Below are 17,518 nucleotides of genomic sequence, written 5' to 3' on the forward strand. Positions count from 1 at the left end.
AGGGTTAGTTTTAGAATCAAATAAAATATTTTAGAGTTCATCTAGACCAATATCTCTGAGAGATGGCTAAGAGAACTTGTTAAAGATTAATTGTCCTGGGCTTCCCTGGCGGCGTGGTGGCTGAGAGTCCGCCTGCCGATGCAGGGGACACGGGTTCGTGCCCCGGTCCGGGAGGATCCCACATGCCGCGGAGCGGCTGGGCCCGTGAGCCATGGCCGCTGAGCCTGCGCGTCCGGAGCCTGTGCTCCGCAACGGGAGAGGCCGCAGCAGTGAGAGGCCTGCGTACCGTAAAAAAAAAAAGAAAAAAAAAGATTAATTGTCCTATCAGATAATTGATTATAATATAAAATTCAGTTATGCCATAGGTGCAAAGTAGATCAGTGGGGTGAAATATAGAGGGTCCAGAAACAGACTCAAAATGAGAATTTTTGTCAGAGATAAAAGTGGCATTTCAGATCAATGGAGAAAACAGTGGGTTACTCAGTGAGATGGTATTGTGGTCCACCGCTATTCTCAGTACTCCAGTTGGATTCCAAATGAGGTAAATAATCATAAAGATTAAACCAGCATTAAACTACCAGGAACATGACTTTGAATGCGTGACTCTAGAGTGGCGAAGAAAAGGTCAATGGGTTTGATGTTAAAAGACTCAAAATTTCCCGAGGCCCAAGAGCACCGTAACCAATGTGAAAAGACCGTGATAACTGGGAAGATTGGGACAGTGGGGACAGTGGACACAGGGTGAACCTTCCCACTAGAGATCTTACAGCTAAGGCAATTAAGCCTAATAAAAAGATGCAAAGGTGATGAAAACGGAATTTACAAACAGTGCAAGTTGGAACCGTTTATTTTGTTTTGCTTGTCAGATCACTGCAGAGTACACGGGTTCTGACCCCCACTGTTGCTCGTGGGAGACGTGCTGATAGCACCGCAGGCCAGTTTGGTTCTCACGTTAGAGGCTCTGAACTGTACATCCTGTGGCCCGCGACCCCTCTGTGAATGTAACCAAAGGGAATAATTGGGTAAGTGTGCAAAAACCTTTTGCAGTCAAGTGTCCATTGTCATGGCCCAATAGGAAAAAATTGGAAGCCATCGCAGTGCCACGTTAATTATACATCCATACGGTGGAATACTAAGGAGCCTGAAACTGGTGTAGGTTTGTATTTACAAACATGGTAAGGTGTCCCTTGTGTCATTTACGTGTTAGGTGACACTGCGGAGCACACGGCACCTGTGACACCTGTAGATGAGGCTGCAGAGCACACAGCTAGGTGCCCTGGTACACGGAGAGCCTGGGGCCTCAGCGCCACGGGCGTCCTGACTGAGGCGGCTGTGTGTGGACGCCTGCTGTTAAAGGTGAAGGTGGCTCCTTGCCCTGAGGGACGGTTTTTAATCCCTTCGTGCAGTTGGACTGTTCACGGGTTTCTGCGATGGACGTGCCTTTCCTTTTCTCAATCCAGGTGGGAACCCCGAAGCCCCTTTCAAGGGAGGAGGAGGAGCAGGGAAGGTGAGGATTGAGGCCGAGGGGTCCAAGATGTCTCAGAGCTGGTGGTGCCCTGCTAATGGGCACAGCCAAGGCCCAGGAGGTGCTGGGGCTAGTGCCAGCTCACTGGTGGGCAGAGCCAGGTTCCCGAGTGTCTTCTGCAGGGTCCTGGGGGGGGTCCTTGAGCTGATGTCCCCTCAGCAGTGCGTGGGACCAGTTACTGACATGGCTGGCTGCAGGGTCCAGGGTATTCCGAAGTGGGTGTTGGCCTGCAGTGGGCAGGGCTGGGGCCCAGGGGGTTCTGGGGCTGGTGCTTGCCTGCTAGTGGGTGGGCTGGATCCTGACACGGCAGGCTGGTGGTCCTGGAGCTTGTGTCTGCTCCCTAGTGGCTGGAGTTGGGGCCCACGGGGTCCCAGGGCTGGTGCCCATCCACTCGTGGGTCAGGCTGGGTCCTGGACTCTGGTGAACAGGGCTGGGTCCTGGGATGGCTGGGGGGTCAGGGGGTATGAAGGCAGCAGGCCTGCTGGTGGGTGGGATTGTGTCCCTGCCCAGCTAGTTGCTTGGCCTGAGGCCACTCCGTACTGGTGCCCATAGGCTGGTGGGCGGTGCCGGGTCCACACTAATGAGCTAGAGGACGGGTTCCAAAATGGCCCTTGCCAGCACCAGTGTCCTCCTGACAGCATGAGCTCCCCCACATGGCTGCTGCCAGTGTCTGTGGCCCCGGGGTCTGTGGCCCCAGGGTCTGTGGCCCCAGGGTCTGTGGTCCCAGGGTGAGCTCCAGCTGCCTCTTCCCTCTCTGGGAGTTTCTCCAAGATCAGCAGGCAGATCTGATCCAGGGTCCTTGTGAGATGCTGTGTGCGCCCTTTTGAGAGTGGAGTCTGTATTTCCCACAGCCCTCTGGCACGCCCAAAAGTAACCCCCATGATCATAAAGCCAAACGACCTGGGGGCTACGGCGTCTTCCTGGTGTAGCAGCGCCAGGCTGGGAGCCCGACCTGGGGCTTGGACCACACTCTCCTTGGTGAGAACCTCTGAAGTTGTGATTACCCTGTTTGTGAGTCGCCCACCTGGGGACCCCATTCTGTGGGTCTTAACTGCACCAGATCTACACTCTTGCTACCTGTCCTCTGTGGTTCCTTCTTTATGTTTTTGGTTACAGAAGATCTTTTCTGCTAGTCTTCTGGTTTTCTCATCAATAGTTTCTCTGTATGTAGTTGCAGTTTCTTGCGCCCTTTGGTGGAGGTGAGGTCAGGGTCTTCCTACTCCGCCATCTTGGCCTGGTTTTGTTTTTCATAAAGCTTACAGGCTTTTCAAAATGCACACAGACCCTGAGCTAATTGGGTTGAAAGTCTGCACCCTTACTGGCTTATACAGGTGTACCTTTCGTTGAGCCTCTTCCTTTGTAAAGCTTTCATGAAAAATCATTGGTGAAGAGAGTTGGATAGTTGATTTTTATGTTCAGTGTCAGTTTTTTCTTGCTTTTTAAGGTGCCAACAAGAAAAAGCTTTTCTAACTCAACTCTTTTTTTTTGGGGGGGGAAGGATTGTAACAAATAAAAATAATTTTGAATCCTGAAACAATTTGGTCAGTATTTTATTATAAAATGCTACTGTGTAAAATGGTAACTTCGCTTTTTTAAAAAAGAAATATAAACATTTTCTGAGGGATTTTTCTTTTCTTTTTTTTTTTTTTTTTAAATTTTATTTATTTATTTATTTATTTATGGCTGTGTTGGGTCGTCATTTCTATGCGAGGGCTTTCTCTAGTTGTGGCAAGTGGGGGCCACTCTTCATTGCAGTGCGCGGGGCCTCTCACTATCACGGCCTCTCTTGTTGCAGAGCACAGGCTCCAGACGCGCAGGCTCAGTAATTGTGGCTCACGGGCCTAGTTGCTCCGCGGCATGTGGGATCTTCCCAGACCAGGGCTCGAACCCGTGTCCCCTGCATCGGCAGGCAGATTCTCAACCGCTGCGCCACCAGGGAAGCCCGGGATTTTTCTTAATTTAGAGAGCTCAGTATGATACCTGAAGCACAGAAGGTGTTTAGCATTTCGTGTTACATAGTCCTTGTCAAGTTGTGTGTATTTCGTCAAAGTATGTTAGTGTATACTCATGGGTTTAGATTTATCATCTACAAAGTTTGAATTGGTTATTCGTGAGGCTTGCTAATAATGCTTCTTATTCACACAAGGATTCGAAGAAATAGTCAAGTTGATGTGTTCCAGGATAACTTTTATATAAACCAAGTTTCCATTTTTTTCCCCGTAGTATTCCAGTATTCCATTTAGAAAATAATTCTTACTGCTTCATTATTTTGAGAAGAGGAAGAAGGGGTTATAAAGGGCTAGTACAGTGAGTTAAAATCTCATGAAGAAGGGACGTTCATATTCTTTCACGTTGAATTTTCGTTCTTTAATGGCTCAAGCAATAAGATAAACCACTAACTTGGCAGCCTTTATTTTTGCCGACTCAGTAAATTCCCATGACTGTATTTCCATCAGTAATGAATAATTTCCTACTAGATTTGGTGATCAAAATACTTTGTTAATTTATTTTGTTTTGCTGATTTCTGAATTCCATTCATGGTGTTGTGGAAAGAACACAGAAACAAAAGACCTAGGCAAGTCACAGGAACTCTAGCTCCTGCATTCTCTTTCGGTTTTGAATAGATTCTGATCCAGTAGTGCCCTAAGGGTTATAATACCGGACGGTTAAACAGTTTTCAGAAGTATTTCAAAAGTGGTGTCTTAAAATTAATAATGCATAACCATTTCAGAGTTATAGTTTAAGCTTTGTGAAGCTGTTTACTTTCTGACTTCTGAGTTATACAAAAGTGCTTGGTGAATATTTTCAAAGCTGTTTGTGAAGATTTTTTTAAAAAACTGCTTTTAACATTTTAAAATCCTTGACCTCATCGGCATTTTTGTAGACTTTAAATGCAAGATAAAAATGCAAAACAATTTATTACGATTGTATTTTTCTCCATATACAAACCCTACTTATGACATAATGCCTTGTGATGTAAGGTTAGTAGATAGTCAATAAATTTTTATTGTTTTAAAAAAATAAAATAAATGCAAAGCAAATCTTTAACACAAAAACTTATAAGATATGCAGATTTTTTTAAATTGTGCCGTCACACAGAAATGGCTTATCATGCTTGTTTCTAGGATCTTTTCCATATTTTTCTTTGGTTTATTTAATGAGAATTTCTAAGCCATGGTAGAAGTCTCTCTTTTTACCTAAATGTTGCATTCCCTCTCCCCTCCTTCCTTCCCTCAGTCTGTCTGTTCATTTCTCTCTTTCTCTGTTTCTCCTTTAATAAAACTGGGGAAATGAAAAAAACCTGTGGTTTGTTTTTTAAAATAAATAATTGTGTATTTTAATCTGGTAACTATAATGGTTTACTTTTAATAATTTATTTTTAAAAAGTATCTGTGAAAGCTTTGTAGCCTAGTCTTTGCAATATAACTTTCAAAAATGAAAGGGATAATTAGGCTATCTAATACCCTAATATTCAAATATAAGATTTTTAAAATTCAGATTCTCTAATGATATATCAAAAATGTTTCATAATAAATACAAGAATTTTTAAATGAATAGCAACATGCTTTTATCATAGTTTAGTTTAATTGTGAAAAGCTAGGGAGGCCAGTTTCTATAGTCTTAACATTGGTAATAACTGAATTTAAAAGCTTTGTCCTATAAGTAAGACTCTCATAGAATCGAGAACTAAAAAGCGGCCTTAGGAATAATCTCATCCAGCCACCTTATATACAGATGAGAAAACTGTTTCAGAGCGCATAAGAGTAACCAAGGGCTTTTAGTTGTTAGTGCCAGAGCCCAGCTTAGAACCTAGATCTCCAGACTATTCACACATGTTAAGTTTTTGAGGTTGTTCTATCAAGGCTTCATTCAGCGACTTACAGCTTGGATATACTTCTGTTTATTAAAATATATCTAGATTACCATGTGAATCTATTACTTATCTAAAAAGATAAAATTTAAATGAAATTCTGAAACCTTTTTGAAGGGAATTATTGTCCTTGAGTGACGATGTCCTTTGTTCGTATAGATAGGAAGGAATGTATTTGCCACAAAATAATTCCGTGGTAAAGCAAAACCTCACGTTAAAAAAATCAACGCATCAAGTTTAGAAATTATTTCAGCTTCTTCCAGTTCTTTCTTTTAGAGAAACACTGCTGAGAAGCAAGAAAACACTTATGCTTTTATTTTCATTGTGTCTACAGAATATAAATCATTGACAAAATGTAGTATTAAAGTGCTTCCTTATTGAGGTACTAAACAAGTGAAGCTCCAGCCAAAACATTAGCCTTGCTTATTAGTACCTCAGTGAAACAAAACAAAATATCTCACCTGGTCCTATTTCCACTAGTACAGACGCTCTAGGAGGTAGCACAAAATCAGGTCAAGAGTGGGCATGTTGGAGTCAGGCAGTGTATCCAGCTCCGCCCCTCACGTGCTGTCTGAGCTCGAACAAGTCAGTTTACTTCCCTGAGCTTCAGCTTCCTCTTGGAGGCAGGAGAGCTGATAAGACTTACCTTGTCTGGCTGCTTAAAGGAAGATGCGGAATGTGGTGCCTGGACGTCAGGCAATGGGATGTGACTGAGTCATTCAACTGGTATTAATGTGTCCTTTAAAATTTAACATTAAATATTGCAGTGGTAGATACGTGTCATTATACCTTCGTGAAAACCTACAGAATGTACACCAAGAATGAACCCTAATGTAAACCATGGACTTTGGGTGACACTGATGTGTAATGTAGGTTCATTAATTGTGGTAGATATACTAGTGTGGGGTAGGGTGTCCATCATAAGGGAGGGTGTGTGTGTGTGTGAGGGGGAGGGGTGTGCAGTGGGCATCTGGGGACTCTGTACTCTTGGCTTAATTTTTCTGTGAACCTAAGGCTGCTTTAAAAATAAAGCTTATTAATTTAAAAAAACATGAATAAGTGTTAGTTGGATCACCTGTCCATCACACATTGGGTAGAGAGCCCAGCATCCCTTCAGATATCTGGCAAGTTTTGGAGAGTTCTCTTAGATTCGGGCTCTTCTAGCTTTAACTTCAGGTTCTGCTGCGTTGCCAACCTCAGCTCTGCCTTCCCCAGCTACCTGCTCTGTTCCTTATTAAAAGGCATTGGCCAGTATACGTGCTGTGTGAGCAGGAGAATGTATTAAAAGTTTGGGAGTATGAGTGGGAGAGGGAAAAAAAGCACAGCCAATCAAAAGTGTTAGTGCTCCCATTCTAAAAGTCTCTGGGTTGTACCTGCCGTTGGGACAGTTCATTGGTCCCTTCACGTAAAGCTTTATTCTCTTGTCATGATTTACTGATCCTTGCACCTACCACTCTGTCCTCCCTCTCTCTCTCTTTTTTTTTTCAGTCTACCTAGAGAAACTGAAAAAACTTACTTTCTTAATGCAGATCCATTTTCTTTCCTTGGTTCTGTTAAGTATTATTATTTTTTTAAGGGTAAAATCACGACTGTATAAATAAATTTAAAAATTAACACATTGAAAAGAAAAAGTGCTTCCTTATATCCAGAAATGTTTCAGTGTAGTTTTTATTGTCCCACTAAATATAATTTGCTATAAACTAGACCTGCAATTCATATGATAATGGTGATATATTTTTATTCCGTTAACTAAAAAAAAAAAAAAAATCACTCTTAAGTGTATGTTTATTCACTGTAAATATATCAACACCATACCAACATCAAAAGAAATCAGACAAGTGTCTATTACCTGGTTAATTCCTAAAAGGGTCCTCTTAGTCCTGTTTATTCCCATTCAGGTCCAGGTAGTTGAAAAGTTCTTGATATATTAACATGAGTCTGGAGACATGTCAGAATTATGATTGCTTTTTAAAATTTTTTTTTATTTTTTAGGTTAAAGTATAATTGTCTTACAGTATTATTTTCAGGTGTACAACATAGTGATTCGATATTTATAGATTGTACTCCATGTAAAGTTATTATAAAATACTCCTATATTTTCTGTTCTGTACATTACATCCTTGTGACTTATTTCTTTTATACCTAGTAGTTTGTACCTCTTAGTCCCCATCCCCTATTTGACCCATCCCCTCCCCCGCTCCCTGCTGGTAACCACTGGTTTGTTCTCTATCTGTGAGTCTGTTTCTGTTTTATTTGTTCATTTGCTTTATTTGTTAGATCCCACATATAAATAAAAACATACAGTATTTGTCTTTCTTTGTCTGACTGTTTTCACTAAGCATAATACCCTTCGGGTCCATCCATATTCTTGCAAATGGCAAAATTTTATTCTTTTTAATGCCTGAGTGGTATTCCATTGTGTATATGTACCACATCTTATTTATCTGTTCATCTGTTGATGTACACTTGGGTTGCTTCCGTATCTTGGCTATTGTAAATAAAGTTCCATGAACATTGGGGTGCATGTATCTTTTTGAATTACCGTTTTTGTTTCCTTCAGATGTATACCCAGGGGTGGAATTGCTAGATCATATAGTAGTTCTATTTTTAATTTTTTTGAGGAACCTCTATACTGTTTTCCATAGTGTCTGCACCAATTTACATTCCCACCAACCGTGCATGAGGGTTCCCTTTTCTCCACATCCTTGCCAACACTTCTTGTCTTTCTGAGGATCGGTATTTTGACAGGTGTGAGGTGATGTCCATTGTGGTTTTGATTGGCATTTCTCCAGTGATTAGTGATGTTGAGCATCTTTTCATGTGCCTGTTGTCCATCTGCATGTTTTCTTTGGGAAGATGCCTATTCAGGTCCTTTGCCCAGTTTTTATTCAGGTTGTTTGTTTGATATTGAGTTGTACGAATATATTTTGGATATTAATCCGTTAGTAGACATATTATTTGCCAATGTCTTTTCTTATTCAGTAGATTATCTTTTCGTCTTGATGATGGTTTCCTTTGCTGTGCAAGAGCTTCTCAGTTTGATGTAGTCCATTTGTTTATTTTTGCTTTTTTTTCCCTTGCCTGAGAAGACAGATCCAAAAAAATATTGCTAAGACCAGTGTGAAAGAGTGCACTTCCTATGTTTTCGTACATTTAGGTCTTTAATCCATTTTGAGTTTTTGTTTATGGTGTGAGAAAATGTTGTAATTTCATTCATTTGCATGTAGCTGTCCAGTTTTCCCAACACCATTTATTGAAGAGGCTGTCTTTCCCCCATCTTATAGTCTTGCCTCCTTTATCATAAATAACCGTGGGTATATTTCTGGGCTCTCTATTCTCTTCCATTGATATGTATGTCTGTTTTTATGCCAGTACCATGCTATTTTGATTACTGTAGCTTTGTAGTGTAGTCTCAAGTCAGGGAGCATGATTCCTCCATCTCTGGTCTTCGTTCTCAAGATTGTTTTGGCTATTTGGGGTCTTTTATGGTTCCATACAAATTTTAGGATTGTTTGTTCTAGTTCTGTGAAAAATGTCATGGATAATTTGATAGGAATGGCATTAAAACTGTAGATTGCTGTGGGTAGTACAGACATTTTAACAATATTAATTCTTTCTGAACATATCCATGAACATGGGATATCTTTCCATTTCTTTGTATCATCTTCAGTTTCCTTCATGAATGCTTTATAGTTTTCAGAGTATTGGTCTTTCACCTCCTTGGTTAAGTTTCTTCCTAGGTATTTTATTCTTTTGGATGTGGCTTTTATTTTATTTTATTTTTTTTCCTCAGTACGTGGGCCTCTCACTGTTGTGGCCTCTCCCGTTGCGGAGCACAGGCTCCAGACGCGCAGGCTCAGCCGCCATGGCTCACAGGCCTAGCTGCTCCGTGGCATGTGGGATCTTCCCGGACCAGGGCATGAACCCGTGTCTCCTGCATCGGCAGGCAGACTCCCAACCACTGTGCCACCGGGGAAGCCCTGGATGTGGTTTTTAAATGGGACTATTTTCTTTCTTTCTCTTATAGTTCATTTTTAGCGTTTAGCAACACAGCAGATTTCTGTATGATTCCTTTTTAGCAAATCTGTAACCCTGTTTGGTACCTAACAGGTTTTAAGCATGGAGTATGTTCTTAGGCTAAGAGCCAGTGTGTAACAATTTGCAGCTCATCCAAGTGTACCTATGTATATATGTGAAATTCCCAATACAGTACTCTGCTGCTGTCAGCCTTCATCATTTGTCCATTTGTATCATTTAATCCTTTATTATTAGTGTGCTTGGGCGAGGATATTGCCTTTAAAAATGGCTTATTCTGTGTCTGCAACAGTTTTCCTTACATGAGTAAGTAATAGCTACTTTACCTCCTGTCTCTGTCATTCCACTTTAAAAAGATAAAATTAGCTTGTGGTGTGTAATTTTAGGGTAGGTTCTTTCACTTTTTATTCCTTACCTCTTTCATTATCTTATATGGCTGTATAATGTAAACGCTGGATATTGTTTTAATTAAAAAATGAGGCTTATGACAGGAAAGTCAGACTTTTGTTAACCTCTGTTCAGTGTGTTTATATAAGAAAGATCTTATGACAGAATTTCAAAGACTATTGCGTTATTGCATTTGGAAAATCCTTGTGAGGAAAATGTATAGGCACTTAATGACAACTCTAGATGAAAGTTTTCCTTTAAAAATATCCTTGTCAATTCGGCATGAGTTGTGAAACTGAACATGTTCAGAAACTAAATTCTCTTTTCTTAAGGCTTAGACTTTTTCCTGAGAGTGATGGTAATGTATTTCATTTATTTGTGATTTTAAATGTAAAACATTACCTATAATGCAGGATGTTTCTAAGTGGAGGTGGGTTGAAAAGAGACATCTCTTTCCAGAATTCATTCCACAGATAATTATTGAGTGCATACTTTGTGGGTAGGTACTGTTGTCTGTGTTGTGGACATTGTAGTGTAAAAAGTACATATTCTTATATTTGTACGTTAAATGGTTCACTGATTTTCCTGAGATAATGGTTTGTCCATGCTTGGGGATATGTAGGTGATGCTTCATGGTAAGGAAATGCCATTTAATTTTTGCATATGAACCAATATAATGAACACTGGATTTTCAGGTGCCTTTGATGTGTATATCTGGAACAGAGCTGTACTTTTCAGTCATAAAGAAGAAAATAGACCATAGTTTTTGTTCATGACTCTCCATAGTGGCCCAGACATTACCTGTTATTACCAGACACTACTTTGTTTTACTTGGACAAACTTTGAGGATAACATAGGTAAGATTTATGATCCTCTGTAAACACATTCAAAATGGATTTGGAAAATTGGGAGTAAATTGAAAGTGTCTTGTCCTAATTGTTTGCTTGTGTGTGTGTGTGTGTGTGTGTGTGTGTGTGTGTGTGTGCCCCCCCCCTTTTTTTTTTTTTGAGACCAGAGGTATTCTGATTTCAACTCTTATTTCACAGCAGGATGAGCCAGTGCCCCCAGCCATGTAAGAAACAAGTAAGGTTCTTAGAATGTGACTATCAGATACACAGATGACCTAGTAAGATGCAGGATGCTCTAAAGGAAAGAGCAGTATCAGACTCCTATGAGTCAGGAAACCAAGGGTGGTCTGGTCTGTTTTACAATGAATTGGATATGTGACCTTGAAAATGGTCTAACCCTAACCCTGGGTAGTATTGCCATCTTAACAATATTAAGTCTTCCTGTCCACATCTTTCAGTTTATTTAGGTCTTTAATTTCTTTCAACATTTAAAGATAATTTTCAAAGTACAAGTTTTGCACTTTTGTAAAATTCATTCCTGAGTATTCTTTTTGATGCTATTGTATACAAGTATCTTTTAAACTTTTTTTTGTTTTTTCATGTGTATACCTAATACGTCTCCCCATCCCTATTCTCTACCCCTTGTACCTACCTCTTCGTCCTATTTTAATTCCAGTATTCCATTGATACCATGAACATTCAGAAAACATTTATTCAATTTCTGTCAGCAGTCATCTGGCATGTTTATTGTGTGTCAGGTACTGTATGACAGGTATTAGAAAAGTAGAGTTGGTTAAATATTATGTGTTTTCAATGAGGAGATACAGACTTGGTATCTAAGATGTATGTAACACTTAGGTAACAAAAGTGTTATAGAAGGAGGAGGGATCAGGGAGACTTTTTAGAGAAGGTAACATTTAAGCTTGACTTTGAAATATTGGTAAGGATTTAGCAAACTTGGAAAGTCTTTCTATTTAGTCGAAATAAGGTAAATGAAATCAGGAAGGCGTAAAAAGTACCTGGTGGTTCTTGAGAGGTGAGTGGGCTTCTGTGGTTAGTGTCAGATGGGTGAGGGAAATGACTGAGGATGACCTAGGGGTGTAGAAGAGTCTTATGGTGACAGGTTTTAATAAGATGCTAAGGATGTCGTGGGGACTGGAGACCACTGAGCAGTGGGAAGATGTTTTTTTTGAATCAGGAATGATGATGAGATCTGTAGTTTGGAGAATTGACTCCAGTGTTTGCTGAGGGGGGGTTGCAGCGAAGGGATAACAGGGGCAGAGTGATCTCCTGTGGTTCTTTGCTTTTTGCTGCTGTTGTTTTGCTGTTTTAATTGCGTTAAACGAGTTTACATAGGCATGATTGAACTCAGTCTCCAGCCCCCTCCCCTTTCTCAGAGGAGGCCAAGCTGGTGGCACCTAGCTCAGAACCCCAGCCCTCTAATCACAGGGTTGCTGTCTCTGGTTTGGCAGTCCTGGTACTGGGCTGCCATGAGCACTGCGCACGAACGGTACTGAGGGTTCATGAAGAGCCAAGACACTCCTTGGAGTTTGAGTCTCACCAGGGACAGAGGCCTGTCACCTCTTTATTATCCAGCGCAGCCCAGACTCGTTTAGCTCACTCTGCCAGCACCCACTTCATGTTTTCAGATTCTGTGGCTAATTTGCCAATATCTGGATAGTCACTTCTGGATAAAATTTAAAACTCCCTCTCCCTCTTCCCAGATACACATCTGCCTATTTGCAGCCTTATTACCACTTCGGTTAAACCAGTGGTCAGTTCTTACATTAACAGGACAATATAAATCTTTTTTCTTTTGCCTCTTTTGAAAGTTTCAGGAGCTGTTATTCTTGGATTGATTCCTTTTCATGGCATCCTGTTCTTTTAGGCATAAGAGTTTTCTCCTTCTGCAGATATTTATTTGGGGGTCAAAGTTTACAGTACTTTTGAAGTGTGTGTGTGTGTGTGTGTGTGTGTGGGGAGAGAGAGAGAGAGAGAGTTTCCTGATATCCACTGTGTTCATTTGCTGGGGCCGCCATAACAAAGTACCATAGGCTGAAACAAGAGACATGTGTTTTCTCATGATCTGGGGGCTAGAAGTCCAAGATCAAGGTGTGGGCAGGGCTGGTTTCCCCCAAGGCCTCCCTGCTTGGCTTGGAGATGCCGCCTTCTCCCCGTGTCATCACGTGGTCGTCCCTCTGTGTGCGTCTGTGTCGTCATCTCCTCTTCGTATAAGGACACCGGTCCTGTGGGATCAGCACCCACCCTAGTGGCCTCATTTTACCTTAACCACCTCTTTAAAGTCCCGATCTCTAAATACAGTCACATTCTGACGTCCTGGATTAGTAGTACTTAATCGTAATTTGCAGGGAAGCACTTTAGCCTGTAGCCTTATCTCTGTTTCCTCTGGATCCTTTTTTAAAATTTGTCTGTTTTTTTATTTTTGGCTGCGTTGGGTCTTCGTTGCTTCGCGCGGGCTTTCTCTAGTTGTGAGCGGGGGCTACTCTTCATTGTGGTGTGTGGGTTCCTCATTGTCGTGGCTTCTCTTGTTGCAGAGCACGGGCTCTAGGCGCGTGGGTTTCAGTAGTTGTGGCGCGTAGGCTCAGTAGTTGTGGCTCGTGGGCTCTCGAGCGCAGGCTCAGTAGTTGTGGCGCACGGGCTTAGTTGCTCCGCGGCATGGGGGGTCTTCCCGGACCAGGGCTCAAACCCGTGTCCCCTGCATTGGCAGGCAGATTCTTAACCGCTGCGCCACCAGGGAAGCCCTGGATCTTTTTTAAATCTGACTTTCATCTCTCGCTCACGTATTTTCCTTGAGCACCTTACAGTCTTTGTCCTTGTGCCTTTTAGGGTGAGGCTGTGACAGTTCCTTGTTGAGTCTGTGCATGGGCAGAGTTGGTGCGTATATGCTTTTCCTTTTCCTTGGGCTGCAAGTAGTCCTTTCTGGGAGGACCCTTCCATGGTAGAGTCTTCGGTTCTCTCTTTCCAGGGCTCCTTAGTTTCTCCAGAGTGATTTTTGTTACCCGGACAGAGTGGAGTTGGGTGAGAGGGTTGGCACCCTCCTCTCTGTGCCTGGTGTCTGTCCCTTAGTCCTGGTCCCTTCTGTTTGGTTTCGTGAGAGATTGAACTGATCTGGCTAACGGTGGGGTGAAGGCAGGGCCCACTGTCTAACTTCGCTCTGTGAAAAGGCAGACAACCAGCAGCTGTTGTTCTCTGAACCCACCCTTCCCTTGTCTTCTGGAGCATCTGAAGCCTTGAGCACTTGAGGAGTTCTGTGGGTTTCTAAGTGAGGTTTTCTCGTTTCCTGGTTGCCTGCTGTGCACTAGGTGCTCTGCTCTGCTGGGATTATGTACCTGGTCTTTGTTGTAGCCTTACGGAAGGTTCTGTTGCTGGCCGCAGTGTCCGTATATGCAAACAGAGGTTTGGAGCGGAATTAGAGCGCCAGGACTAGAGCGCAGGGCATCTGAACTCAGAAGCTGCACTTCTGCCGGCTCCGCACTGGGACAGTTAGCAAGTCTCTGCTCCTGTCTGCGTGTCGAAAATGTCAGTGTATTGATTTGAGCACATTTAAAAGAGTTGCTACACTAAGTCTAATACAAAAATAAAATGAAATTCAGTACACCTGAATGGAGATGTTCTTTAATTTTATGAATCTGATTAGTTCAGAATGTGCTCCTTCAGGAGCTTCCAGCATATACTTTGGGTGTAGTAGGTGGTGTGGCATGGAGCTCAGGGGGACCTTAGGTTCTGTCTGTCCTTGCATCAGAAGTTTATGTTCTTGATGTCTCCCTCCCAGTACTAGCTAGTGTCCTTAGTCACCTTCATGTGCAGGAATTGTTGGCAGACAGGCTAACTGACAGCTAAAAAACCCAGCGCTGTATGTTTGCAGAATACTGCTGTGTTTTGGTACTGAATGTCTAGTTCTGGCATTTCTAGTTGCTGCTCATCTCAGTTGGCACTAACCCTTTTTTCCTTTCTCTTCTACAGATTACTTCTGTAGCTTGACCTCTACTTTCCTCAACAAGCAGAATGTCTCGAACACGACAACCCCCCCTTGTGACAGGCATCTCTCCAAATGAAGGAATCCCGTGGACAAAGGTCACGATTAGGGGAGAAAACCTGGGGACTGGGCCACCTGACCTCATAGGTAAAGTCAGGGACGATGCTCTGTGTTCATGGTGAATGCATTTTTATGTTGGGCAACTGAGGCAAGATGTACTATTTTGAAATAGTGAAGGTGATAGAAAAACACCCCTGAGGTCTGTACAGGATGATCTGAATAGAAATGAAATAATTATTTGGTTTTCTGATTTTTCTGTTAAAATCATTATTTTGTCAGATCTTGCCTGTATTGTCTTTCTCCTGGTCCTTGGGAAAGTCCCCCACAGCCGAGGTTTGCCTCCTTTCCTCGGGGTCGGCCTCTCCTGCCAAGACTACCAAAAAAGCCGCCCAGCTCTTCTGGCTTTCCCTCATACAGCTGTCTGTTCTTCTCAGGTGCTGGGTGAACTAGGCCTCTTCTGTTCCTTATTGCTCTCGGAACCAAATCTAAACTCCCTCCACCCAGAGGAGCCTGTGTGCTCTGCCCGGCTGCACCCTGGGACCTGTGGGCTTTTGTCTGCACCCGATGCCCATTAGGGCGGGAGCACTGAGCCTCCAAACTTAACAGCCACAGGCTCTCTACAAACTCATGCCCACCCATGGTTTTCATTAGGCTCCCCTAATGTTTACATATTTAGAGCAAGCTACATTTTAGTTTTTAGGATCAGTTTATGCTGTTTATCTTTTTAAGCCCAAGGATGCGAGCGATAGAACACTCTGCATCCACTTGGCACTGCGTAAGTGTTTTTTTGATTTTGGTTTGCAGTGTGCCCCCTTCCTCTGGGAGAGACCCTTTCCTGCTGGTTATTTTCATTATTCTGGTCTGTCAGTGGTTCTCACCTGGCTTGTCTTCATCTTCTCTAGAACTTAAAAAAACGCTCTTGCCTTAGCTGCTAAGTCTCAGTCTCTAAAGATGGAGCCTTATCATTGCTTTTTTTAAAACACAGATGAGTGTCAAGCACTGCCAGGATAGAGAGCAAACCATAAATATCAGTGTGTGGTGAGTTTGGGTTATTTTCACGTGAACTCTGCATGAGGGTGTGCAGATACATTCAGAATAAGGAAGGGAGGCACCTCAGTATGTGCTGCTGAATGTGTATTCTGATTTCCCACACATTAATTTATTTGGATTCAGACATTCTCTTGACTCATTTCTTAATTTATGAAGGACCCCTTGGTAAATACTACAGATTATGAGTTGGAGCTTGTTTTTCTTGCATTATAGCTGCTGGTTGACACATTGTTTTTTGGCCATCCAGAAATCCCTTGGAAAAGAGAAAGTTGATTAGAGCTGGGCACCACGTTTAATTACTGAGTCTTGCTTGCCCTCCCCAGCTCGTTCTTTTCACTAGTGTTACTTAACTATGTCTCATTTTATACTGTTTTCTCTAGCTACAGTTTTTGATTCTTCAGTAAATAAAACTTAAGTTTATTATCCTTATGAAGGTAGTCTTTCTTATTCTATGTCTTGGTTCTTGACAAAGCTCATTCCAGGTTGTTCTTTATCCAAAGTGGAAAAATCCCTAGAATTCATGGATATAGACCATCTAGACGGAGGTTCAGTTTAACCGTCAGTCACTGAGCCCTCACACGTGACTGCTGCCCGTCTGTGTGGATGCTGATCTCGCTTTAGCTTCAGGCAGTGCAATTCCTGTTTGACGACTTTTATAAACTTGCTAGTTCAGCTTTCAGCCTGCCCATGTATTGCCAAGAAACCACTTTTTAAAAAAGCAAACTTAGCCTACTAAATAATTTAAGCATCTTTATAACTCCGGTGACATCTACAGTAGCCAAGTAAAATACTACGAAAACACTTTATTTGGAATTCTACAAGTTACTTAAAAAAAAAAAGATGTTATATTTCATGAAGCAGATTTCTTGGCAAAACATGTTTAAGAAATAGATCATATGATCTTACTTAATTTCCATGCGTTTAAAATGATCTGTTTAAATCTGTGTTTTAAATTATATGGTGATTATTAACTTTTTTAGTTAAAATGCAGAACAGATACTAAATCTGAGGAACCTCGATAGCAGCTACAACGAGATGAATAAACTGTTATTCCGGGTGCTTTTTCCCAAAGTTGCATCATCATGGATATCATACATGTTTGCTCATCTGAACATGTTTTTAAGACTTTATGTCTGTATATCTGAAATCTCCCATTTCTCAGTTTTAATCATAAAATAGCTCCCCAGCAGGGGACTTACATTAGGAACTTTAATACATTAAGTTCTGACATTGGGTTGCGTTATTTCCTTTCTAAAGTTAGTATTTAAATCACAAAAATCTTTTTGATATTGTAAAATTTAAAAATATCAAGTTATGTATTGACCTGGAGTGATATTGAAATATATACCATCTATAACTAAACAGTTCATAAATTAAAACATTTCCCATTTATATAAAAAATACATAGGGTGATATATGTGTACATAAAAATTATTTGAGCACTGTATGTATTGAAGTGTTTCACAGGCTTACCTTGGAGATGGAGAGGAGTTTCAGGGGGTGCTTTCAACCTCTTAAATGGCTTCAATTTTTCATAATAAAAGTTGAGTATCAAGAAAACTAACAAACACTCCCATTTTGAAAAGTAATTTTGAATTATGAATGCATTTAAAAATGTGTAAATGTCATTACACATTTAAAAAGCCAGTGGAAAACTTAGTCCTAAAGGAACTTTGAAGTGCTGTCATTAGAAAAACCGAATTCCTTACATGAATAAATAGTAATAGATGTCTTAGGGAAATCTC

At 41.5% G+C, this 17,518-nt stretch overlaps 1 protein-coding gene across 5 annotated transcripts in view; it reads left to right on the plus strand.

The window, feature by feature from the left end:
* The window catches only part of EXOC2 (exocyst complex component 2), a 155,895-nt gene that overhangs the window by 13,902 nt on the left and 124,475 nt on the right, over positions 1–17,518 (plus strand). For 3 of the 5 annotated variants that reach the window (XM_081247054.1, XM_081247053.1, XM_081247056.1), the window contains exon 2: positions 14,651–14,810. In XM_081247054.1, coding sequence (XP_081103180.1) covers positions 14,693–14,810 — 118 coding nt within the window. In that variant the 5' untranslated portion in view covers positions 14,651–14,692. Of the gene's footprint in view, positions 1–1,251; positions 1,357–1,437; positions 1,461–14,650; positions 14,811–17,518 lie in introns of those variants that run through there. The other 2 variants (XM_081247055.1, XM_081247057.1) reach the window with 2 other exon arrangements.

The sequence above is a fragment of the Mesoplodon bidens genome (assembly GCF_964165515.1).
Source record: "Mesoplodon bidens genome assembly, chromosome: 10".
Taxonomy (NCBI): domain Eukaryota; kingdom Metazoa; phylum Chordata; class Mammalia; order Artiodactyla; family Ziphiidae; genus Mesoplodon; species Mesoplodon bidens.